The sequence below is a fragment of the Ambystoma mexicanum genome, chromosome 3p (genome assembly GCF_040938575.1).
Source record: "Ambystoma mexicanum isolate Mex_15411 chromosome 3p, UKY_AmexF1_1, whole genome shotgun sequence".
Classification (NCBI taxonomy): Eukaryota; Metazoa; Chordata; class Amphibia; order Caudata; family Ambystomatidae; genus Ambystoma; species Ambystoma mexicanum.
Window position 1 is genome coordinate 992,231,353 of NC_090925.1, and position 25,885 is coordinate 992,257,237.

A 25,885-nucleotide genomic window follows, 5' to 3' on the forward strand; every position below is an offset into this window, starting at 1 on the left:
CGTAGTCGTAAGTCTAGGGGGGTCTCGGTCCCGAAGTGGGTCCCGCCACTCCTCTGCCTCTTCGAGGCACTCCCGGAAGCGCCATCATCGGTCGCCTTCCCTGTCCTCATCCGAGGACTCTGCCGTCAGCGGGTTTCTTATCGCACCAAGCGTTCCTCTCCGGAGGAATGGGCTTCCTTCGGGAAGAAGTTGTTGGCGATTCTTGAATCGCAGGGCTCCGGTCCATCCGCGCCTCTGAGATGTGACCGTACTAGAGACACCGCTCGTACGCCTTCGGGCTCGGGTGGTCGGCACGTTTCGCGAGAGAGGTGGGGAATCGTTCTAGTCAGCCCCGTTACAGGTCCCGGCCCTCGAGACCGCGTGATCCTGTGAAGTCTTCGAAGAAGACATCGACTCATGTGGCGCCGAGGTCGTCAACAGACTCTCTAGAGGCTCCGCTTCCGAGGAAGTCGGCGGCGTCCTCGACGCCTAGGCTGTCGAGACACGCTCAGGGCTCCGGCCTCGAGGCCTGTGCCGATGCTGTCGGCGCCACGCTCGACGTCGACACTGATTCCCTCGACGCCTTTGGAGGCTGTGGTGTCGGAGGTGGCACGGGGGAACCCCCTAGAAAGGCTCTGGCCAAGGCAAACCATGTCTTTCTAACAAAAGCTAGAGACCGAGTAAAAATACCAGGTCACACAGCCGCTCTCAATGGGGCCCAGACACGGGCTGGTATTCTTTCAAAGTTCAAAAATGTAATTCTTTTTCAAGTATCAAAAGTACAAAAATAAAAAATAAAGAGTCTGTTGGTTTTCAAATACTAATTTATCCGAAGAAAAAACAAAGCTGTCACTAATATCTTCTTAGTGAGGGAGCAGTTGCTGCAACTCATATGTAATACAGACTAAAGCCAATGCATTGCGGAAATAATTCCTTCTTCAGGGCAAGTCTAGTCAATTGCACATAAACAACATAATGCACCAATGTCAACATAACAATTACATATATTTGTGACAATAATAGCGATGTCAACATACCCGTCAGTAGAGTTTCCAGAAGGATTAAACGAGAAAAAATAGATAGAAATAATAAGTAAATTGTATGGTAGATAACAAAAACAGACAGATGTGTAAAACTGTGGTTACCTTAATAGCGTTGCATAGATGAGAACGTTCGTTGTCAATGCCCACAGCAGCATGGGTCGCAACGATGAGCCGTGGTTGCAGCGGCTATATTGTTGAACACAATCGTGTTTACAAATGGAATCTAATGAAGGGAAAGGTTCAGTGTGAGTGAGACAGCGTAACGAACCGGGATTTCAAACAGTGGTTTGCAAATATTGCAATCGTGTCTCATACCTCTGAGCACACGGAGCGGGAGAAAGCTCCTGCGTGCAGTTGTCGGGCTGAATCTCAGAATGCCGTGTTAGGCGGTTGCCAGGGCTACGGCTAATTTATACTGCACGTGACCGACACGCGCCATTGGGCGGCCGACGGTCACGTAGCAGAGTGAAAGGCAGGTGTAGGCCTGCACAGTTAAGAGAAGTATATAATTTACGCGCATACCAGTATAATGTTCTGTGTGAGAAATGTATCTAGCCCAAAATTAAGGAAATCACTGAAGATAATACATGGAAATAGAAAAAATACTCGAGTGTTAAAGGGACGCTATGGGGTTCGTTGTGAACAGAAAGAAAACCACTTGGCATATCAAGATACATAAAAGACAACAAACAATAAATGAATAAAAACACGTAAATTAACCTGAGGCTCGTTTGTGGAACTCCTATTGAGGGTTACTTAAACTTTAGCTGGTACATTAATTTGCATCAGAAAGGAAGATAGTGCATGGAATCACATAAAATCAGCAATGGTTGAAAGTACGACAACCTCGTCGCGGGCGGTGTCGCCCATTAAAGGCAGCACCTTGGGTCCCAGACCAGGGTCCGGGACTTGCAGTGAGGTGGTTATTGAGGTAACACAGGATCCAAGATGTTAGAAGATATGGAAAACATGTTGGTCAATTAGCATGGAAACAGAACAGAGTCGACAACAAACTTCACGCTTGAAGTGCATCTACATGTCAATGGGATGAATACAGATGTCGTGATGTTTCAAACCAGATTCATATGTAACAGTGGCAATTAATCTCTTCATTCAAACCATTCGGGACCAGACTACAGAGTTTATCGATCCAAAATCTTTCCCTTCGCTTTAGGCGCAAGCCTAGATCTTCGTGAGGGTTATTTCTGGTTAAGACCTCCAACACCAGAAACTTAATCTGTGAAAGGTTGTGGTTATTTGAGGCCCAATGACGTGTCTTTCTCCCTTATTCAATGCCCACTTTCCAGCCTATGGAGTATATTTCCGAGGTGGAGGAGGGTTCCGAAGATGGGTTGGGTTGGTTTCTGACACGGTACCAGATGAGATTCTTTCTGGTCATAGCCAGATTGAGGACCTGCGTCAGTCACTGCATGACGCCAGTGGTCTGGACACCTCTCCGGAGGTGGAGTTCTGTAGGCCGGAGCCTGGCACCCATGCCGAGTCATCGTACCGGCGCCCTATGTCGAGGGTCACGGACTACTTGGGATGGTCGGCGCCCCCAGTTGATTTTGTGCAGGATGACCTGACGGATATCCTCAACCAAGGTCCACCCACTGACCCGGTACTGCCATTCCATATGGCTCTGCAAAGAAGGGTGGCAGCGGCTTGGACTGATTCGGAGAGTCTCCCGGCAGTGGGCAAGTCTTTGCCGCGAAAATACCGCCCAGCCAGTAGTGACCCCTGCTACTTGACCACGCACCCTTCTCCGGAGAGTTTGGTGGTGCAGGCGGCTACGGCCCCAGCAAAGCAGGCGTTGTATCCTACCATCCCTACTGATAGGGACGATAAGCATTTTGATGGCTGGGCGAAGAAAATGTTTTCTTCAGGGGGGTATGGCTCTTCAGGCGGCCAACTCCGTATGTGCCTTGTCACGTTTCACGCACACTCTGTGGAACTGTATTTCCTTAGCGGCTGAACATATTCCAGAAGGGGACGAACGGGATGGTTTTCTTGCTATTATTCAGGATGGCAAGGATGCCATGTGTGAGTCCGTTCAGTCGGGTTTGGACATGGCAGACTGTGTCAGCCGGTCCATGGCAGCGAGCACCGTAATAAGCAGGTTTGCGTGGTTGAGGAAGTCTAGGTTTGCTGCCGATGTGCAAGCCAGGCTCCTCAACATGCCCTTTGATGGTAAACATCTTTTTGGTAGCAAGGCTGACCAGAGCCTTGAGAGGTTGCAGACCTCCAAAGCTGCAGCGAAGTCGTTGGGCGCTGCAGTCCGCCAACCTCCGCCTTTTCGTCCTAGGGGACAGCAATGGAGGGGAGGTTCCTTTTGTTATTACTCATCCTTTAGTAAAGCGAGAGGAGCTGCAAGTCAAAGCGGCAACCGTAGGAGTGCCAGAGGTGGAAAACAAGGTACTCGAGGTGCCAAGGCCGCGCGAGCAGGGACCTCTTTGCCCTCAGGCAACGCCGCAGCCGCTTCTGCTCAGTCATGAGGCCATGCTTCGCCGGTTGGGGGAAAGCTGGCGCAGCATCTTGTAGAATGGCGTACCATTACTTCAGATGTGTGGGTTCTGGAGATCATCGCTCACGGCTACTGTCTTCCTTTCCGGCAGAGGCCTCACGACAATCCACCAGGGAATCTCTCTTTTTGAAGAGTCCGGATCCGCTCCTTGCGCAGGAAATTGAATCCCTGCTGGAGTAAGGCGCCATATAGCTGGTGCCTGTAGCGGAGAGGAACAAGGGATGGTATTCCCCTTATTTTTTGATTTCGAAGAAAGACGGGGGATTGAGACCCATCATGGACTTGCGCGGTTTGAACAAACTCCTCAGGAAGGACAAGTTCAAGATGGTTACTCTCTCTCAAGCCCTCCAGGCCCTTCAACTTCAGGACTGGTTGGGGTCTCTCGACCTCCAGGACGCTTATTTTCATGTGCCGATCCATCTGAAGGACAAGCAGTTGCTGAGGTTTGCGGTTGGCGACTCGCACTTTCAGTTTCGGGTCCTGCCGTTCGGATTGACCTCCGTCCTAAGGGTTTTCCCCAAGCTCATGGTGTTGGTTGCAGCGTATTTCAGGAAAAGGGGGATTCACGTCCACCCCTACCTGGACGATTGGTTGATCAGGGCGCGCTCTCCCGAGCAAGTCCTGGATCATCTGTCCGTCACCTGCCACTCCCTTCACAAGCTGGGCTTCTCCCTCAACTTAAAGAAGTCCCAATTGACGCCAACTCAGCGGCTCCAGTACATCGGAGCAGTGCTCGACACGCCCCTAGGGCAGTGTTTTCCTCCCCAGGTGAGGGCTCACCACATTCAGCAGATGGTGCACAAGTTTCAACATGCCCAGAGTCTCCCAGCGTTCGAGTTCTTGAGGTTGCTCGGCCTCATGGCATCCTGCATTCTTCTGGTGCCAGAGGCCAGGTTGCGGATGGTATCTCTGCAATGAGCTCTCAAGCTCCAGTGGTCTCAGTCCTCCGGCGGAATGTCGGACCCCGTTCAGGTGCTGCCCTCGGTCGCCCTGGATCTTCTGTGGTGGGCCGACGAAGGCAATGTGATGAGGGGGGCTCCATTTTGGCTACCCTGGGCGGAGGTGACGATAGTGACGGACGCATCCCTCACGGGATGGGGGAGCTCATACCAACGGGTTGACAGTCAGCGGTCGTTGGTCTCCGTCGGAGTCCAGACTCCATATCAATCTGTTGGAGCTGAGGGCCGTCGGGCTTGCTCTGAAGGCTTTTCTGCCGACTGTGCGAGGAAAGAATGTCCCGATTCTGACGGACAACACGATGGCTATGCACTACCTCAACAAAAAGGGGGGGGCAGGGTCACTTCCTCTGTGCAGAGAGGCGCTGCAGCTCTGGTTCTGCGCCATCCAGCAGGAAATTTCGATCTCAGCAGTTCATCTGGTCGGAGACGAAAACGAGACGGCGGACGCTCTGAGCAGGCGGAGCACGTTCTCTCGCGAGTGGGAGCTGGCTCAGGAGATTCTCCTGGAGATCTTCGCCCTTTGGGGGACCCCTCAAGTGGATCTCTTCGCCTCCAGTGTCAACCGGAAGTGCGAAAGGTTCTGCTCGTGGGAATTTCCTCCAAGAGGCGCCTTAGGGGACGCGTTCGTGGTGGAGTGGTCCTTCCCGCTGCTGCACGCGTTTCCTCCAGTCCCCGTCATTCCGCACGTGCTGCAGAGGTTACGGAGGTTTGGTTCCCGGATGATCCTCATTGCTCCGGCATGGGCCTGGAGGACGTGGTACCCGGACCTTCTGGACTTGTCCATCTGCCCTCCACGTCGTCTTCCCTACCCAGACGATCTGCTCTCACAGGAGGGGGCGGGTCAGGTTCACCATCCAGAGGTCAGATCCCTTAACCTGCACGCTCGTCTTCTGAAAGGTTGAGGTATAAGGATTGGGACCTCCCTGAAGACGTGATGGAGGTGTTGCTTTCGGCCGGACAGCCTGCAACAAAGTCCCTGTGTCGTTGGAGAAAGTTCTGCGACTGGTGCAGGGTTCAGAATGTAGATCCTTTTTCAGGTGACATTCCTGTCGTTCTGTCTTTTTTGTTTTCTTTGGCTCACAAGGGCCTGAAAGTGGGGGTACCATTAAAGGTTACCTGGCGGCGCTGTCTATATTTAAGCGCTCGTCTGAGGAGTGTTCTTATTTCAAAATCCCTTTAATTTCTCAGTTTCTGAAAGGGCTCACTAATGTGTTCCCTCCGTCACCTTTCCAGGTGCCCGGTTGGGATCCGAACCTTTTTTATCAAGTTTCTAATGAGTGCTCCCTTTGAGCCTTTGCATTCTTGTCCTTTGAGACTGTTAACCCTTAAAACTGTGTTTTAGTTGCGGTCACTTCCGCTCGCAGAGTGAGTGAGTTACAGGCACTTTCAGTTAAGCCAGCATTCACTGTGTTTCATAAGGACAGGGTTGTCCTTAGAGTTCTTCCTTCCTTTCTTCCGAAGGTGGTGTCGGAATTTCATTTAAGCCAGAAGGTTATTTTTCCGGCATTTTATCCTCCTCCACATCCTGTTAAGGAAGAGAGGCTCCATAGGCTGGGTCCTAGGAGAGCTTTAAGCTTCTACATTTCACGCATGTCCTGGGTCAGAGTGGACGATCAACTCTTTATTGGTTACGCTGGAAGGCCTTTGGGACAAGCTGTTACTAAGCAGACTTTGTCTCGATGGATCATCTTGGCAATTTCCGAATGTTACTGCTTGGCGGGTAAGGACCCTCCTATTGGCTTACGGGCCCATTCTACCAGGGGTATGGCTGCCTCTACTGCCCTGCAGAGGGGTGTTCCTATTCGTAACATCTGTGATGGAGCCACCTGTGCTTCGGTCCATACTTTTGTACCTCACTACTCCCTCGATTCTATCCGGGGGCAGGATCTGGCCTTTGGCAAGGCGGTCCTTTACTCTGCAATTTGATTGGGCATTCTAAATTTGTATATTCTAAATTCTTTTCCCACCTCCTTACGTTGGTACTGCTTTGGGAGTCTGTCATAGATGTGGAATACGTCGGAGGACCCAATCCCCTCGAAGAACCAGTTACTCTTACCTGGTAACATTCTTTCGATGGGATGGTCCGACGACATATTCCATATCGCTCCCTCCCTGCCTACCCAGCTACAGAATTTCTTATGCGATTGCAACTCAACTTTCCGCAATGCTTTCTGTGGTCATATTGGCAGAAGATTGGTACCACACGTTCTGGGGAAAAAGCTACAACTGAGGCTACGGGCGTTGTGCGTCCTACTTATAACATCCGGTGTCGTCGGCCGTCGGAGGAGGTCCTCGAGGATGGCGTATCGACGTCATCAACTCAGGACGCAGACGCCGAAAGATTTTCCGAAGCAGCACAGGTGTGGTGATTGTTGTCATAGATATGTAATACGTCGTCGGACCATCCCATCGAAAGAACATTACCAGGTAAGAGAGTAACTTGTTCTTTGTTTTGTAAATTAAAAGGTGGTGTTTAATTCTTTAAAAACCATGTACTTTGAGTTGGTTGTACTCTATGGGTCTGCTTTGGAAGAACTCATGCAGACCTCCGAGTATCTCTTCAGTCCTGGTTTTAGAGGTGATGATTAATTAGTGAGAATTGTGTTTGGTTAGAACTAAAGCAATGCATGAAAGTTCTGCTTTAGAAAAAAATGTATACACATACACTGCATATTGCCTTTTCATTTACGTGATCCTGTGCTAAGTATACTATTTTGTGTTTGCTTTGACAAGAATCAAAAAAGCTAAAATTGCAGAAAGTGGAACCCTGGAATAGCGTTCGTGTAACTTTCAACATACCTCGTGAAGCTGCTGAGCGGCTGCGCCTTCTGGCACAAAACAACAACCAGCAACTTCGTGACCTGGGCATTCTGTCTGTTCAGATTGAAGGTACTGTATGCATTAGCCGTCTATAAATCTGTCAGTGACATTCAAGTGTCTAAAAACGTATTAACTCAAGTGTAAACCTGTTGAAATTATTTTTGCTTAATGAATTGCATTTTGATTACAATTCATTTAAAATGAATGAGATTCATATTGCTAGCACTCTATTGAATGGTCAAGCAGATATCCACAACTTGAATGTGAATATTTCGGTCCAACCTAGAGTACAAGTAATTTCACATTACCTTTACTTGCAGAGCAGTTAATGGGAATTCTTTTTTTTGTTGACCACAGTTCTAGAGCGGGATTTGAGATGTTCAACCAAAGCATAAATTACATTGTTTTTTGTTACCGGCTTGGTGGATTTCAGATAGGATCTCTTTGGACTAATTTTATTATCTCTGGAACTCTGACTCGATGGCATTGTAGTCCTCTCGCATTTTAACTTTCTTTTCTGTTTTGATCTGGAAGGAGGTCGTGGCAATCGGTTTGCAAGATGGGTTGTTACATTTGGGTGTTTGGCACTTAGGGGCTTTTTCAAGGCAGGTTTCTAATCCTTTAAGTGGGTGAAACTGTTGGCCATGCAGTTGGCAAACCACAGTATAGCGTGCATTATGCTTAAAAAAATCATTTGAACCATGTTATACTATAACAATTGTATAATTGGCAGGAAGTCACTATATTAACCAATGCACATAAGGTCCTTTCTTATTTTGTTCTGATTATTGTTTAAGAAATTGGTATTGAACAAGGATAATTAAAGATCATACACTGGTATCAGACTGTATTCAATATCTACATTTGAACTCTAATTGAGGAGGGCCTACCTATCGGGAATATTACTCCCTCAAGCTATTTATTTGCTTAAGCTGTTGGTTATAGTCTGTATCTATATCCTGAAGGTGGCAGCCCTCACCTCTTAGGTAACCAGGTTTCATTACTGATAATTCATAGGCGTAGCCCCCATCTATATCTGACAACCACACTATAACTCTTAAACAGTTTGCAAGGTGATCTCCTAATCCAGAGACAGCATGTTCACATACCTCCATTCCCTGTAGAAATACAAGTTAAGGAACCACCAGGGGGCACAGAGATGCACTGACGCATCTGCACTGGTCTCCTCCACAGGGCGCCGTTAGAGGGACCTGAGCCCCCCCCCTTTACCCCCAGGAGTGAGGCGCCGATCCCCCCCGCGGCCTGCGGACACCTCAGGGCCCCCGAGCGCCCCAACTCCGGTCATCCGACACGGAGATTTCGCCGAGTTCTGGTGCTTGGGAAGTGGAGGGAGAGGGAGCCCCGCCTTCTCCCGCGCCGCGGCTCCGCGAGAAGTAACGGAGAGCCGCGGCTGAGCTGGGGCCCAGGGGAGCGACATCCCGCCGCATTGGCTACCGCGGCTGATCCTGCATTTCCTGGGAATCCGCATCGGGACACTCAACGCCACGGGCGGTCTGCGGCTCTGCAGCCGGAAGGAGAGCGAGCCTGGCCTCCCCTGACGGCGGCTGCATACCAGGCAGAGAGGAGCTGGTGCGGCCTGTGTGAGGCCCATGTCGGTGAGGGGCTTCCGGGTGAGGTCACATAGGGTTTTGGGCTTTCTTTTCTCTTCTGGGACCGTAGCCTGGGAACGCGAGCTGGGTCCTATGACTTGGACTCTCCCACGGAACACAGGAGGCCCGGGGAGCTGGCGTAAGAGCATACGCAGTGGGCGCGGATTGCACCATTTTAACTATTGACCTCCTCTCGGCCTGCAGGGCCATTTTTCTTCAGGGGACCCTGGGAGCACAGGCCCCCACGGGTGGAGCGGGAGAACGGGAGCCCTCCCCCCCCCCCCCGGGAAGTGGGGCCAACGGCGGTCTCTGCCCCCCACACCCCCATCGGGCTTCCCCTGATTCCAGCGCTGACCAGGAGAGGGGAATCGGACCCCGGGGACACCATACGGTACGAGGGTGCCCCAAATCATACATCAGCATGCAGGGCAGAGGGGGATCATCCCGGGGCTACCTACCGCGCCTGCTGCTGGGCTCCACTAGTGTCCACCCTCAGGAGAATATTTCAAGTAGAGGTATCCCGACAGAAAGCAGGGATAGAGAGCGATAGACCCTTGCAAGCCGCGGCCTGGAGTTTTGACTCGAGCAACCCCCCGCCTCAACAGTGAGCACGAAGTTTAGGCCCCATACAGTGGGGAACCCTGGTTGCCCCCCCCCACCCCCTCTGGAGCAGTGACACAGCCCACCCGGTCTGAGACGTTCAGGAAGAGACCTAGTGGAGATGGTCGGGGTGAGCCTATGAACTGGAAGGAGTCCCTGCAGAGATTTCGACATCGGATCCCAAGCCCGCCAACCAACCCGGAGATGGCAGCCCCGACTCACCAGGAATTGTCAGATACTAGTACAGTCACTAAAGGTATGGCAGCCCTTTTGGAGGAAATAAGAGGCTTCAAAGCGGACATAGCGGTACGGCTGGACACCCTGGATAAAAAAGTGGACAATATGGAGGACAGGGTCCAAATGCTCGAAAACAACACAGCCTCGAACGACATTTTTGAGACTCAATTTGACATGCGCTTATCAGAGCTCGAGAGGAGAGAAGAGAAATGCTCCCTAAAGCTTGATGACTTGGAGAATAGGGAACGCCGCTGTAACCTGCGCTTTTTGGGCTTTCCTGAGCGGGAGGGTGAAACGCAAATGGACATTATCAAAGCTGTAAATGCGGTGGTGGGAACTCTTTTTGAAGGTGCAAATACGAATTAACCTACTATTGATAAAGCCCACAGACCGGGTGCGGCTAACGGAGGCCCCAGATCCATTCTCGTACGATTCCATTATTTCACGGAGAAAAGCAAAATCCTGGAACTGGCACGCAAGAAGGGCCCGGTGGACTGGGAGGGGGCCCGGATTTCAGTGTATCGGGACCTGTCCGCCTTTGTGCTCCCCGCTAACGAAAATTCTCCAGGCCAAGGGGGTCCGATACAGATGGGGGTACCCCTTTTCACTTTCTTTCGAACTGGAGGGATACAAATATGCCCTGGTCACGGAGGATGATATTCGTAGGGTGTCGAGAGAACTCCTGGATGAACCAAACATGGAGGTCGGAGAGCAAGAGTGTAAGAGAACCGGTTGGCCCGGGGGGGACAAAGACTCCACGGGAGAGACGTAAAGTCCGAGGCCACAGGAAGTTCAGAAGAGTGGCTCCGGCATCCCCTGGTCAACCTGACACTTGAGGAACCACAGGACGTTTCACGGTCAAGTTCGTACCTTATTCCGAACGGGGGAGCGCTGTAAATGTTTACAATCTAAATGCAAGAGGGGGGTGAAGGGGCTCAAGTTGTTGGTTTTTGAAGAGTTCAAGAGCCCGGAGGGGGGAGACATTGGTGGCCTGGCTCAGCGACAGGATGAAGCCGCTGGATTACCAGGCGTTCAGGGGGGAAGGGGGAGGGGGGAGGAAAAAGTTGGGGTTTGTTCAATGGGGGTTTAAGCTGGGGCAAGCCAAGTCTTCTGTTTTGTTACGTAACTACAATTCTGTCTTTTGAATATAGCAGGGGGCGGGAACATTGCGGGTGCACTGAAATTAGTTACTTTGTGGAGGGAGACATGAGCCTTCACCATCGCTATAATGGATGATTCATTACAATTTTTGACAGTGGGCTCGTTAAATGTGCGGGGGCTTAACTCTCCCACTAAAAGGTTGCTGCTGGTGAGGGAATTTTCAAGGCTCCGGCTCCACTTCCTATTTGTGCAAGAAACACACTGGGTTGGGGGCAAAGAACCGAAGCTGAGGGCTAAAACCATTGAACAGAAGTATGAAGCGTCCTTCTTGGCCAAGAAACGTGGAGTTGCACTGCTGATTTCTCCTGGGGCCCATTTTGTACATAAAACCCAGAGGGCAGATATATCATGGTCAAGGGGGAGGTGAGGGGTCGACTGTTTACCTTGGTTTGTGTATATGCTCCAAACGAGGGACAAGATAGCTTCTGGGTGGGGATGAGAGAGAAGATTATAGCTTTTTCGGAGGGTACTTTATTGGTTGGTGGGGATTTTAACATGGTTCTCAGCCCTGAACGGGACAGGAGGTCGCCCATCCCGTGTCCTAATCAGCGACTCCACAAAAAACTGGCTGAGGCTTTCCAAACAGTTAACAAAGAGCTGGGCTTGAGCGATACACACCACAGTAAGCAAGGCTATGACCCCGACTTTACATTTTTCTCAAAAACTCACGCTACATTTTCCCGTATTGATTATATTCTAGTGGACTCCACGCTTCGGGGAGAGGTCACAGACTCGGGGGTGGAGGTTGTCCCTTGGACGGACCATGACTTGGTTAGAATAAAAATGGGTATCGCCCCGGCCCCGCCACCTGGCTCCCTATGGAGGTGTAACGATCTCCTACTGCATGACAAAGAAGTACGCCAATCCCTCCTAACAGATATTACAGAATACTTCTCTATAAATGATAATGGGGAGGTCGAGGTCAAGGGAGTCTGGGAGGCATTCAAGGCAACCATTAGGGGCATTCTCATTGAAACAGGCTCGAGGAAAAAGAGGGAGAGGGGCCATGAGGAGAAACTATTGAAGGAAAAGATAGAGGCCATCCAACCAGGAGGGAAATTAAAAACGCAAATGTTCCCCGGAAAGTGGGAGGAGCTTCAAAGGTTGCGCTCAAAATTGGCAGATCTCCAGGTGGGTCAAACATAAAGAAAACTGTCCTTTCTGAAACAGAAGTATATGGAAAAGGGGGAAAAAGCGGATAAGATACTAGCTTGGAGGCTTCGCGAACTTAGAAACAGTAGAAGGGTGAATTCCATCCGCTCTCCGGGAGGGGAATCGACAGTTGGAGATAGTACAGCCGAAACTGTTCAGCTATTTTACTATGAGCACCTGTACTGCTCGGAGTACGCAGGAGATGGAACCGAGATTGACGACTTCCTGATTCGCTCCCGATTCCCGGTCTCTCTCCCGAAAAAGCAAGTACATTAGAACTCCCCGTAACCCCAGAGGATATAATAGACACCATATCCTCATTAAAAAGTGGTACAGCAACAGAGGATGATGGGTTTAAGGTCAGGTTTTACAAGACCTACCGGTCAACGTTGGCCCCGTTCATGGCTAAAATGTTTAATTCGGCGCTAGTTCAGGGCACCCTTCCACCCTCGATGTCTGCTCTGATAGTAGTGCTCCCCAAAGAAGGGAAGGATCCCTCCCAGTATCAATCATATCAACCTATATCCCTTCTTAACGTGGATGTTAAAATCCTGGCTAAACTTCTGGCGAACAGATTGGCGAAGCTCCTCCCCTCCTTAATACATGGAGATCAGGTAGGCTTCATTCCGGGACGCCAGGGTTCGGATAATATACGGAAGACCCTAGACCTCATGCACGAGACTTCTAGGCAGGGGGTGGAGGGCTACTTGCTGGCATTGGACTCTGAAAAGGACTTCGACCATGTCGAATGGCCTTATATGGGTAGAGTTCTTCAGAAAATGGGCCTGGGGGAAAATTTTTGTGGGTAGGTCTCAGCACTATATAATGGTCCCATAGCAAGAGTTTTGGTCAATGGTGGCACATCGGAACCCCTGGCACTGTCCAGAGGAACCCGGCAGGGCTGTCCCCTTTCACCCCTTCTATATGCTTTGGCAATGGAGCCCCTGGCCATAGCGATTAGAGCGGACCAGGAAATCTCAGGGATACGCTGTGAGGACTGCGACTTTAAACTCTCCCTATTTGCTGACGATATCTTGGGTTACCTGACCAACCTCCAGGTTTCACTACTCAGACTGTTCGAGCTTATAAACTATTATGGTGCATTTTCGGGACTTTGTCCAAGTCTAGCATTATGCCTATGGGTCTGGGGGATCATGATATTGGGAATAGTTCCGAAATATTGGGGGTAAGAATAGAACGAGTATCCACTAGGTATCTGGGTACCTGCATTCCTAGGGACCTTTCACTACTATACCAGAGTAACTTCCCCGAAATTTTGGCCAAGATTAGCAACGATCTCAAACGATGGGCACCACTTACACTCTCCTGGTTTGGGCGTATGGTCACGGTTAAAATGAACATCTTGCCTCGCCAACTGTATCTCTTCGCGGCCCTCCCCGTGGTGATCCCTGACGCCTTTTTCGAGGTATTACAATCCCAAGTCCTTCAGTTTATATGGGACGGGAGGAGAGCAAGAGTCAAGTTCTCCACCTTGACCCTTCCGAAATCTCATGGTGGATTCGGCCTCCCTGACTTTAGGCTATACTATAAAGCAGCACAGCTCCGGGTAATGATGGAACACATGCGGGAAGATATGAGGACATACTGGACATATATAGAAGATATCCACACCCACCCGAAAAAAGTCAGAGACCTGCTATGGGCCTCCCCTAAAGCCCTCCCCTCCCACCTCAGAACACACCCTACATTAGCGGCCCTATGGGCTGCCTGGAAACCGAATAAAGATAACAAAGTACTGTCATCCTGGCCGTCCCCCTTAACGTCACTGTGGGGCCCCCCAGTCAGTCTAGACACCAGAGGCTTCCGAGATACCCAGGCATGGTCAGACATGGGTTTGGAGAGGATTTCCCAACTATCACGCGAAGAGGGCTTCATAGACTATGACCAACAGTGTGAGGCATTGGGCGACAAACCACCCTCGATCTTTGAGTATCTACGCTTAAAGGGAATTGTGACTCACCCTCGGTGGGCTGACAACCTTAAACGCCCCTTCACCCCCTTTGAAAATGTAATGGCTAAAAGTGTCTCTCGGAAGCGCTCTCTATCTAAGTTTTACAGTGCACTGATAACGGCTAACCTGGAGGGCAGACAACCCTTCAAGCAAATTTGGGAGGACAGGCTGGGCATGACGGTGGATGACCACACATGGAGGGCAATATTCAAGTCTATATTCACGGTTTCTCTGTATACCGCTGCCATGGAGCACAGCTTCAAGATTGTCCATTCCTGGCATCGCCCCCCGGCTACCCTGTCCAGAATGTTTGTAGAGGTATCCCCCTTCTGTCCGAGGTTATGTCTCCAAAGGGGCACGTGGTTCCATATGTGGTGGGGATGTCCGGTTATTCAGGTATTCTGGTCGGAACTGCTCAGCTGGATAAAGGACATAGAGGGGTTCTGCCCAACCCTACTCCCCCCTGGAAAATCTCCTGGGTACCCCCCTGCCGGAGACGGAACAGAACGCATTCCCGAGGGTCATTGGGGCCATGCTGAGGGCGGGGAGGTTAGCGCTGGCCCAAAAGTGGAAAAGTGCTCTAGCACCATCCAAGGAGGAATGGCTTTGTAAATTAAGGTCGATTTTTCACCTATGAAAAGCTTACAGCAGTGAAAAATGACTCAGTATCGGAATTTACGCAGGAATGGACTGCGGTGCTCCTTTATGATGACTGTTTCAATGCGTCTGTAAAAAAAAAAAAAAAGGCTTTACTACGTATTTCATGTAACCATCCCAGCACCGGCCCCAGGGTTAGAGTTTGGCCCTCAGTCTGCCTTGAATCAAGCAGATCCCACGATGTCAAAGTTTATAACAATGTACATAGCGATGTTCGAATGTGCTCTCGGCAAATTCTATAACCTGCAAAACCTCAAGACTTGGTATGGAGCAAAGTTGGGGGGTGGGGAGGGTGGGGGGAGGACGATGGGATTAAAAGATAAAATAAAGTTGACACTTTTGCTTGTTTGCTATATGGCAGGCGGGGATTGCCGACGCACCCTACCTTGTATGTATACTGTCAATAAAAAAACAGAAAAGAAGAAATACAAGTTAAGCTCCAGGGTTGTTAGGGTAAGTCGGAGACCCTGACGTCATAATTTATCCAATGAAAAGAGACCCAGTATTTTGGTTTCGTGCAACTGGCTGAAGGAGGGCTTCAGACTGATATTTTCTGCATTATGAAGACTTGAAACAAGCATTGGATACAGACACTCAACTAACTTTACCAATGAAGTGAGTGACTTTTGTTAGGCAGAATCACCTGCAGTACCCTTTGGGAACACTACAGGCAATTAGGACTACAAGTGTAAGCACAATTTCACCTTTGGTACACGCCTGTACTACACAGTAAAGTGATAGCGATGACTGAGCAGCCAGACTTATCTCAAGAGTTTAAGTCAGCAGTAGAACAAGTTACACAAAGGACCAACTAATACAGTGATTCAAGTAAACACTTAATCAAGGTTTCTTGGTAAAAGAATATACATTTATTTACTCAGTTAGAAAAGATTACACTAGCATAAGCAGCACAATATCACACACTAATAAACCACAAAAATACAACCGGTAAGTATTTGAACAAGTTTAGCTCCTATGAAGTGGGAGCAAAATGGCACTTCAAATACGTATCAAAGGAATAAAAAGTTAAGGTTATAAGAATAGACAGCCCAAATACATTCTTAGGCAGGGCAGAGAGTTTCAGTTAAATACAACCAGCAATTCTTCTCATAGGCCTGGGCCAAAGTCAATGGTTCAGAGTCTTTGGATAGAATAGCACAGTTCTGGTAGATAACGGTTAAGTCTTTGCCACAGAGTTTAGAAGAATTTGGCTAGACGAAAAGTTTGACGAATGTTTAGGGAAGGACAAGCCTTCGAAGTTGAGGAAAGTTTCACGCGCTCTTTCAATGGCCGGAAATAGTTCCGGACCGCGTTTGCACAGTACCTTGTCAATGAAGAAAGCTGTAGCTGAGGCAGTTGTTGCTGGCAGTTCGAGTAGATCTCGCTGTTCCTGAGCTTCAGTCGTGGGGACAAGGAGGATGTTGGGAGGTTCCTGCACTGCCCAGGGATGAGGCCAAAAGCTGTAGCAAGACGTCGGTTTAAGGTGTGAGTGCCTTAAAGTCCACAAGCTGGTTTTCTTCCCTCTGGTTATCCGGTTTTCAACAGCACACTGATGAAAATTCGACCAGATGGGGACGGTGTCCAGGTGGCTTACGAGTAGTTTGTTCCCACCAAACTCAAGGGAAGAAGTTAACCTTGAAGGGCTTCTCTGTCGATTGGAGTTTCAGGCAATTCAGACCTGCAGCAGGGATTCACCGGTCGTCCAGGAGTTACAGCAGTCCTCTTACTTCAGCTCGTCTTCGGTTCTTTTGTTCCAGTGGTCGACTCTGCTTTCTAAGTCCCAGACACCTGTTTTTAAACAGTTTTCCCCAATTCATTCCAGCCTGGCTGTCACTCACACAGCAGGGTGGCTGTCCTTGCCGGACAGCCAGCCAGCCAATCACACCAGAGTGCATTCAAGTCTCCTAGGAGACTATGCACAGGTAGTTTCGGGCACCTCCCTCACATTCTGTCCACCTCAGACACTCAGGCGCCAGAGGAGGGCTTCAGCACTGAAGCCTGCCAAAGGCCAACAAACACAGGGACTAAACCTGGTTTGGCGCGCAGAGACAAGGACCTTTCCTAAAAGAAATGGCGAAAAAAGATGACCGGAGTCTGTTTTTACAGATGGGTCTTGGGCGCCATATTGAAGATGGCTGACCCAATTTTTAGCTACCGTTGTTAGCGGTCGGGAAAAATCACGGTAGTTGATCTAAACCACTGCCACCAGCCATTTAAAGTAGGAAAAGGTAACATTTGGCTGTTACATGAGTGCTTTGACTCAGGGGAAGTTAGGCAACCCCTCCAGCACTCTATAGGAAGATAGTGTGTGCTGGGTCAGTAAATTTAAAAAAACTAGTAAAGCCAATTTAAAGGGGTAGTCCAGCTAAAAATTTTATTTAAAAAATAGATAGGCAACATTAAAAAAAAATACTAGCACTTTTTTTTTTTTAAAACTTCCTATGTAAAATTTTGAGCTATTCAAGCTCAAAATTCTCAAAAGCAAGCACATGGGTGCATCCATTTTGTGAAATGGTTGCCCGCCTGTGCTGGCTTATGCTTTTGCGGCACTAAAGAAGGAAAAGCCAGCCAGCTGTAGTAAACAAAAGCTACCGCTGGGTGGCTTTTCCTTCATTGGTGCTGTACGCGGAGGACGGGGACCGGAGACCAGAGCAGGAAAGCTGCAGCTGAATCTCGGTAAGTGCTATTTATTTATTTATTTTTTTTAAAATAAGCACTAGTTGCGGTTTTTTCTCTAAGTTTTCCGGGCTGGAAGAGCCAGCGTTTAAAACCGCAGCTTTAAAAATGTTGCATTTATGTTTGCGGTCGCTTTTGAAGCTACCGCACACATAAATACAAGGTTATTGTGTTTGAAAACGCTGCGTTTTTTCTTTCCAAGTTTCTCAGGCTCCTCCACAGCGTTTTCAAACACAACCGCGTTGTGTTTCTGCCTGCCTTGGCTTTCACTTTGGGTCTCCGGTGCTCCCCTGGGGGAGCACCGGAGACCCAAAGTGATAGCCACAGCAGGCAGAAACACAACACGGTTGTGTTTACATGCCGCAGTGTTTCTGCCTACAGCTGATTTCCCATTTGGGGCTCTCGGGCTCCCCCCGGGGGGGCCCCGAGAGCCCCAAATGGGAAATGCTAAATGCTGCAGTGTTTCTGCCTAAATCGGCTTTCCCATTTGGGGATCTCGGGCTCCCCTGGGGGAGAACCGGAGACCCAAAGTGATAGCTACATCAGATAGCTTTCCAGACCTCTTTCACAGCCTGAAGACCTCTGGCTGGCTGCATTGTGAAGTTCTTTCTGCCTAGAAGGTACATTTGATAAACTAAATAAGAAGGTGGCTCAGCTGGGATCTATAACTATTACTTTGGTGCAGAGATCCACTGAAATCTGTAAACCGTTCTCCCAAGTGTTACCAGCAGCAACACAGATGGCCAAAGTGTAGGAATTGGGGCTTAGAAAAAAAGATTGAGTGTTTGGAGTACATAGTGCAGGATCGATAAGGGTGATTGGACTCCCATGTGGGAGTTGAAGGAGACAGTCCTATTTTCTTTGCTAATGGATTTTGGTTGTGGAAGAAAATCCAATGTATATATGGACCGTTGACACCATATCAGAACACGTAAAAGTAGCAATGGGAGGGCGTGGCTAGGCAGCACGCCATGCGGCTGTGTTTCCCTTGAGCTCCTAATCAAGGTGCCCAAGCCACGGTATTTTATCCTCTCCACATGGAAATTCCTGCCTGAAATCACTCGCTGAGTGATTATGAAGATATGCCAACGCAGCAGCGAGCTTTAGAGGACAAAACGCACCGTATGAAGCCTGTTTTGCGAGTATGAACCCCGGCGGTAACAGAGCACAAAATGGCGGCGTGAGGCATCTGAGGCCGTCACTGAGAGAGGGGACTACCGATCCTCGCCCCGTAAACTTTGAGATGCGGCCCGGCGGGACCCCCATAGGTCCACAGCAGCTTGCCTGGACCGAGGGTGCCCGCTGACGAAGAGCCTAAGCGAGGAGAAGGAGCGGCGCTGCAGGTGGGGACCGCCTGGCGGGGGACCACCCTTGGTTGGGGCGACCAGAGCGGAGACCAGAACAGAGGCGCCGGGGCAGCCAGTCCCCGGCGGTGGGGGGGGCACGAGTGAGTTGGGGCCGTGAAGAGCCTAAGCGAGGAGAAGGAGCGGCGCTGCAGGTGGGGACCGCCTGGCGGGGGGACCACCCTTGGTTGGGGCGACCAGAGCGGAGACCAGAACAGAGGCGCCGGGGCAGCCAGTCCCCGGCGGTGGGGGGGCACGAGTGAGTTGGGGCCGTGCTGCCGGACTCTGCTGTGCGGCGCTGCCCCTGGGAGCCTGAATGCTCAGGGTGGTGCACAAGACAACCCCCCCCCCTTCTTGGACCTTGATTAGCAGAGGAGCACCCCCAACATTCACAAAGCGGAAGCTCGCCAGGTCCGGATCCATGACACGCGGGTGAGTGTTACCCCATCCCAAACGAATATCCTCTGCGCTGGGAAAACCCCAAGGGACCTCTCAAACCTCCTAAGAGCCGGACATAAAACCCTGCCGAAACGAGGGAAAGGACCTTCCAGCCCCTACGGGCCCCACCTGACCACACCAAGCAAAAACATCTGAGGCTGGCCCTGTGCACCCGGCGTCTTTCGCTCCTCCAGCGGTGCTGAGATCACAGGCGGGGACCACCCAACAGCCTGCCTAGAGGCGGGACGCCCCTCTGTTCGGGCGAACAGAGCAGAGACGCCGGGGCGGCGGAATCCCTGTTGGGCCGTAGCGGGTTAGGATCTCAGCTCTGCCAGGCTCACCTGCGCGGCGCTGCCCCTGGGAGCTTGCCTGCTCGGGGTGGCGCATAAGTTAACACCCCATGGATAGGGGCCATCAGAGGAGCTGGCGAGGCCGGAGCAGCTCCATTGAGGATAGAAACAGCCCTGACATAAGGTGGGGACACAGGAGCACTAAAACCCCCTGATCTCTGATCTACGGATGGAGGAGGAGGCGCTGAGACATCATGAGACGGAAGCCCCGGCCCTCACCACTCACCAAAAACCCACAAAGGGAAAACCCGCCTTGATCAGACCCTCAGAACACTGCCAAGTGCTACATCATCCCGGTCTGGGAGCAGAGATCCTTTCTGCCTTAAAAGATACACTCGTCGCACTAGAACAACCTTGAGGAGCCTCCCAAATCTCATTTGGGTCCAAGATAAAATCCTCTGGAAACGTGGGAGGAGATTTTCCATCCTCCACAGGCCCTACCTGATCACGCCACAGCAAAACACCTGAGGCTGACCCTGCACAGCTGGCATTCCTCACTTCCCCATTGACACTGGGACCATAATCCAAAGACCCCAACATCTGCCTCAGGGGAGGCCCAAAACAGGGGTAAAAAAGAAGGGACAGGGCATACAGGCCTACCTGTCACCACAACCTGCGGACCCACCGCCTGCACGCACGGTCACGGCCGAAATTCACACTGCCCCATCTTCAAATTCGCCCCCAAACATGGTGATGTCCAAGGAGGAACTGGAACGGATGCTTAGATCCTTCAAACAGGATATCACCCATGAGATTAAGGAAGAGATCAAGACCTCCAAAGACTCCTTGGCTCAGTCCCTCGCAGACCTTAACTCTCATCTTGGGGGGATTGAATCCAGGGTTAACGACCTGGAAAATACAGCATGTGAACAATCCCATAACAACAAAGCACTAGCAGAAAGAGTGAAGATCATTGAAGAGCAGATCAAAGACATATGGGCAAAGTAGGCCGATTTTGAAAATAGGTTGAGACGGAATAATGTGCGCCTCCGTGGAGTCCCCTGGCAGATCTCCGATCAGGATCTAGCAGAATACGTAGAGACATTGTTCAGATCCCTTCTCGACCTCTCGCCAAATGAAGAACTACAGCTAGATAGAACCCACCAGGTATATTCCTCAGCCCAACTTAAAAGGAACTTGACACCAGATCTGCTCACCCGCGTACACTTTTTTCGCCAGAAGAAAGCGATCCTGGCGGCAGTCAGGAATTCGGACTCGATTCAATTCCAAGGCACAAAGGTCCAGCTTTTCCAGGACTTGTTCCCCTATACCCTGGCATGTAGACGGCGTCTGCAGAGGGTGACTACCTGGCTGAGAACCCGGAAGGTCCGCTACCGCTGGGGGTTTCGTTGTAAGCTGATCTTTGACATCCATAGCCAACATTATGTAATCTCTTCTGAGGAAGAAGCGAGAGGCCTAATGTTAGAGGTGCCTGATAACGCTGAGTCAAACCCTCACGTTCAGAACACGGACGGGACTACTCCACACCCCCTGCCAAAAACGGGACGAGGAAAAACTAGACGGCGACACCAATCTGCGACACATCCGCGCCAAGAACTCGGCCCAGAGAAAACAACCACCAACTCTGAGGAGACCTCAACCTGGAACTCGGGGGAGGAGGAAGGTTGGGCTGCCACCTGAACTGACCCTAATGAACAGCAATGCCCCGCGCTGAGAAGAGATGACCACCTTGGAGGTCTTTACCAAACCTCTGACGCGCTTTGTCAAAGCAGACCTACCGCGGACAAGCTGGGAGCTTGTAACTCTGAGGATATCTCCTTCTCCTCTCTCTACGGATGCATTCGTGAACGCCATGGCTTCAGTCTTGGACCGAGAGACCAGGGGGGAATTGGTTATTCCCAACATAAATTTGTAAGTTACCCAGCTCCCTACCTCCCTCGCATGCTCTGCTTGGCGATACTTAAGAGCATGGCAATTTCCATATGTTAATCGGCTTGGGCGCCTGAGTGGAAGGCGCCCGATATATTTCACACTTGGTTAAAGTTGACTCTGGATATGGGAATAGCACAAGTTGCGATGAAAGTATCAGGCTCTTTTGTTGTGTAGTTTATTGTTTTGATTATTTTCTTGAGTTTAACCTGAAGTCATTAAATTGGCATTCTTGTCTCACTCACCACAGACTTCCTTCAGGTTACATTGCAATGATCGATCTGACTGGTTATCCCGCCCTTGCCCCTCTTGGGGGAGCTGACTTGAAGCGGAAACTCGTGCGACGGGTCAATGGCAACCCTGAGCCTTAGATGCATCTCTCTTAATGTGCAGAGCCTGAATTCCCCCCTGAAACAAAAGCACTCTTTCACAGACTAGGGTCTCTGGATGCATCATTTTTATTCCTCCAAGAGACCCATGTACGACCGACGGATGAATTTCGCCTTATTGATAGGCTCTATCCCACTAAATATTTTGCCTCTAGTGGACTGAAGAAGCGAGGGGTTGCCATCCTAGTGCGCAGGGGGATTTCCCTTAAAACCATAGGGGCGGTACGAGACGAGGAAGGGAGGTTCCTGTTGGTCAACGCTATGTTAAATGGTCGCAAAACCACACTGGTTTCTATCTATGCCCCTAACACCAAACAAGACCTGTTTTTTATGAAACTGTCGAAAGCCATACTTGAACATGCAGAGGGGGAGGTGATTCTAGGTGGGGATTTTAAAGCTGTAATTAACCACCTGGTTGGCGAAACACTACCGCCAACAGTAAATGACAGGAGTAACTTCAGGGCTCTCACCTCTCTGCTGAAAGAACACTCTTTGATTGAAGCATGGAGGTATTATCAAGAAGAGAGGGACTATACCGACTTCTCAGCAGTCCATTGGGGATTCTCAAGACTGGACATGTTTTTATATCGGATTCGCTCATCCGGGAGGTGTTGGAGGTAGATATTCTCCCTGAAGCGCTGGCAGACCATTCACCAGTCTTGTTAGCTATAGCTCCCCCCAAGGCAACCCCAACCCCCCCCCCCCCCCCCCCTCCCCACCCACCCCATCTCCCCCCGAGACCTCCTTGGAGGCTAAGCGACTTGTTCCTAGAGGACGCAGCGATTCGGGCTCATATCAGAGAATCCATAAACCTATACTTCAGTGAGAATGACACTGAAGACGTGAGCTGGGCCACGGTTTGGGAGGCAAGTAAAGTAGTGATCAGGGGACACCTCATCGAGCAAGAAGCACAACAGGGGAGGGCCAGGAGATTGCTCCGGGAACAGCTGGAGGGGGAAGCCCGTAGACTAGAGGAGTCGCACAAAAATAAACCCTCTTTAAGGGACCTACGTATGGCAAGAAAGCGTTGGAAGCACATCATATAGGAAAGGCAGCCTACTGCATGATGCGTACCAAACAATTCTTTGAAGGGATTGTGTCCTCCGACGTATTCCTGATCTTTGATAATTAGTCTCCAGCTTGCTGGCCTCGGAAAAAAAATTTCTCTGTAGAGGGCGCTGCGTGTGGATGTCCGCCGAGTCGATGTCCCTCACAGCCACCGTATCGGCGCCGACGTCACCATGCCCATAAATAGCCACGCGCGGCGTCCGTTGCTCAGTTCCATTTTTCCGCGCTTCGTAGGGCCTCGGAATATCGTTGCTCAGTTCAGTCAGATAAACCTTCGAGATTTACTCGAAAATACCAACTCGTTCTCGATGGCTTCTTCATCGGAACCGACAACGCTGCGATCCAGCTTAAAAAAATGTCGAGACTGCAGTAAAAAAATGTCGATAACAGATCCACACAGGATCTGCTTGTGGTGCTTGGGAGCCGAGCACCATTGTTCGGAGTGTGAGGACTGCATGTCCATGACGGCGAAAGCCTTGAAGGAGCGCAAGGGGAAGCTCGAGAGAGGTAAGTCGGTCAAATCCTCCTCGAAAGTTTCTTCGGCTGAGTTGAGGCATTCGTCTCTTCGCCGTCGAAAGCATTCCCATTCCAGATCTCGAAGTAGCTCCCACCATTCGTCGAAATCGAGACACTCAAAGAACAGATGTCGAAGATCCCCCCCCTTCCTCGTCATCTTCTGTTTCCCCAGAAAGGGTCTCCTGCCCCACAAAACACAGCTCTCAGGCTGAGTGGGAGGAATTCAGGAAGAAAATACTAAGCGTCTTCAAGAACGCAGCCTCGACCCCCTCGAAGACAGCTGAAGGTGATACCCCGGGTGAAAAACTCAAAAAATCGACACGCCGCGAGTCGCTGCACCCGGCGAAAGATTCCACCCGAGAGCGCCACGGGCCATCGGGTAAGAAGGCACCGTCTTTGCCGTCGTCGAAGATCCCTTCGACGCATGGATCGGCACCATAGACGCCATTGTCAAAGGGTTCTTCGACACATCGGTCGATCGACTCGACGCCATAGTCGACGCCGACATCGGTGCCGATGAAAGAGAAAACCACGGCTACTTCACAGCCAACGGTGATACCAAGAGCCTCCGGCACGACGCTGAGACCGTCGTCGACATCCTCGAGTAGGATCCCGATCCTCTCGAGTTCTTTGAGGCCTCTTCCAGTTTTTTCGACACCGTTCTCGGCGCCTTCGAAGCCTGTCACATCGGTGTCGACGACATCGACGGTTTCTCGCCCAATAATGACGACTTTGGCTCCTTCTGCCCTAGAAATGGGTTTTACACCATTTCCGAGGTCAGAGTACCCCGGATTATCTTCAATCTATGAAGAAGGGGAGTATTCTGACCAGGAAAACTTCGTGTTGCAGAGGACCACACTACCTGTTTCAGAGGATTTCACCTCTGAGGAAAGAAGGTTGGAAGACCTACAGGGGTCATTACATGAGGCAAGTGGGCTGGACACTTCCCCAGAAGTGGAATTTGTTAAACCAGACCCAGGAGAACATGCCGAAACACCCTAGAACCCTGATGGCAAGGATTATTAAATGTATGGGTTGGTCTGCGCCTTCACCTGTTTTTCAACAGGATGACCTGACAGACATATTAGACAAAGGTCCACAGGAGGCTCCTGTGGTCCCCTCCATGCAGCCTTAAAAAGAAAGATTTCATCTAATTGGGAAACTCCTGAAGTTATCCCTGCAGTCAATAAAAGATTGTCAGCCAAGTATAGGGTAGCTGCGGCTGACCCTGAATACTTATCAAAACACCCGACTCCGGAGAGCCTGGTGGTTCAAGCGGCAACTTCATCAAGCAGCAGGTCCGCTTACCCTACTGTCCCACAGGATGGAGATGACAAAAGGTACGATTCTATAGCAAAAAGTATTTTCTGCTTGTAGTATGGCGTTGAAGTCCATCAACGCCACCTGAACGCTCGCCAGGTTCACTCACACACTGTGGGAGTGTGCTTCATCAGCGGCTGACTGCATACCTGAAGGAGAGGAAAGGGAAGCCTTCCTTAACATTATTAAAGATGGCAAAGATGCCATGTGCGAGTCACTTCAAACTGGCATCGATTCCGCTGACAGTATCAGAAGGGCCATGGCGGCAAGTACGACAATCCGCAGGCATGCGTGGTCGGAAAGTCTGGCTTTGCTCCAGATATACAGGCCAGACTTTTGAATATGCCCTTTGACGGCTCTTCTTTATTCGGTAAAAAGGCTGATGACAGTCTGGAAAAGTTGCAGACATCTAAAGCTGCGGCAAAATCGTTAGGAGCTGCAATCCGCCAAACTCCTTTTCGCCCCTCAGGAACCTCTGGGAGAGGAAAGTCATTTCACTGTTATTCCGCATTCGGGAAAGGCAGTGGACAGCCAGCTCAAAGAGGCCAAAGGAGATCCACCCGAGGTGGACGGGTCAAAAGTACTAAAGCCGCAGCAGCAGCAGTTACCTCTTTACCCTCGGCATCTGCATCAGCCGCCCCCAAACCACTCTGAGGTCTTTCCACACAAAACACCTTTAAGGGGCAGGTTAACTCACCATCTGACGGAATGGCAGGCTATAACGTCGGATGCTTGGGCATTGGAGACAGTTGCCCAGGGTTACTGCCTACCCTTTCTACACATCCGTCAGTCATCCACCGGGGCACAGCTCTCTAAAAGTTCCAGATCCGCTCCTCTTGCAGGAAATTATAGACCTGCTAGAGAAAGGTGCTATAGAACCGGTACCTGTAGTGGACAGGAACAAGGGCTGGTACTCCCCCCTACTTTCTCATACCAAAGAAGGACGGAGGGCTGAGACCCATCCTGGACTTATGAGAATTGAACAAGTTCCTCAGGAAGGAGAAGTTCAAGATGGTAACTCTCTCTCAGATCCTTCAGGCCCTCCAGCTCCAGGACTGGCTGGTATTGCTGGACCTTCAGGATGCTTTTCCATGTGCCAATCCATCTCAAACACAGGAAATACCTGAGGTTCGCAATTGGCGACTCTCATTATCAATTTCGAGTTCTGCCATTTGGGCTGA

General features: G+C 50.5%; 1 protein-coding gene across 3 annotated transcripts in view; it reads left to right on the top strand.

Moving 5' to 3' along the window:
• Positions 1 to 25,885, top strand: part of NCOA6 (nuclear receptor coactivator 6) — a 1,612,994-nt gene that overhangs the window by 185,600 nt on the left and 1,401,509 nt on the right. For all 3 annotated transcript variants that reach the window (XM_069652283.1, XM_069652284.1, XM_069652285.1), the window contains exon 4: positions 7,239 to 7,394. In XM_069652283.1, the coding sequence (XP_069508384.1) occupies positions 7,239 to 7,394 (156 nt within the window). The remainder of the gene's footprint in view (positions 1 to 7,238; positions 7,395 to 25,885) is intronic.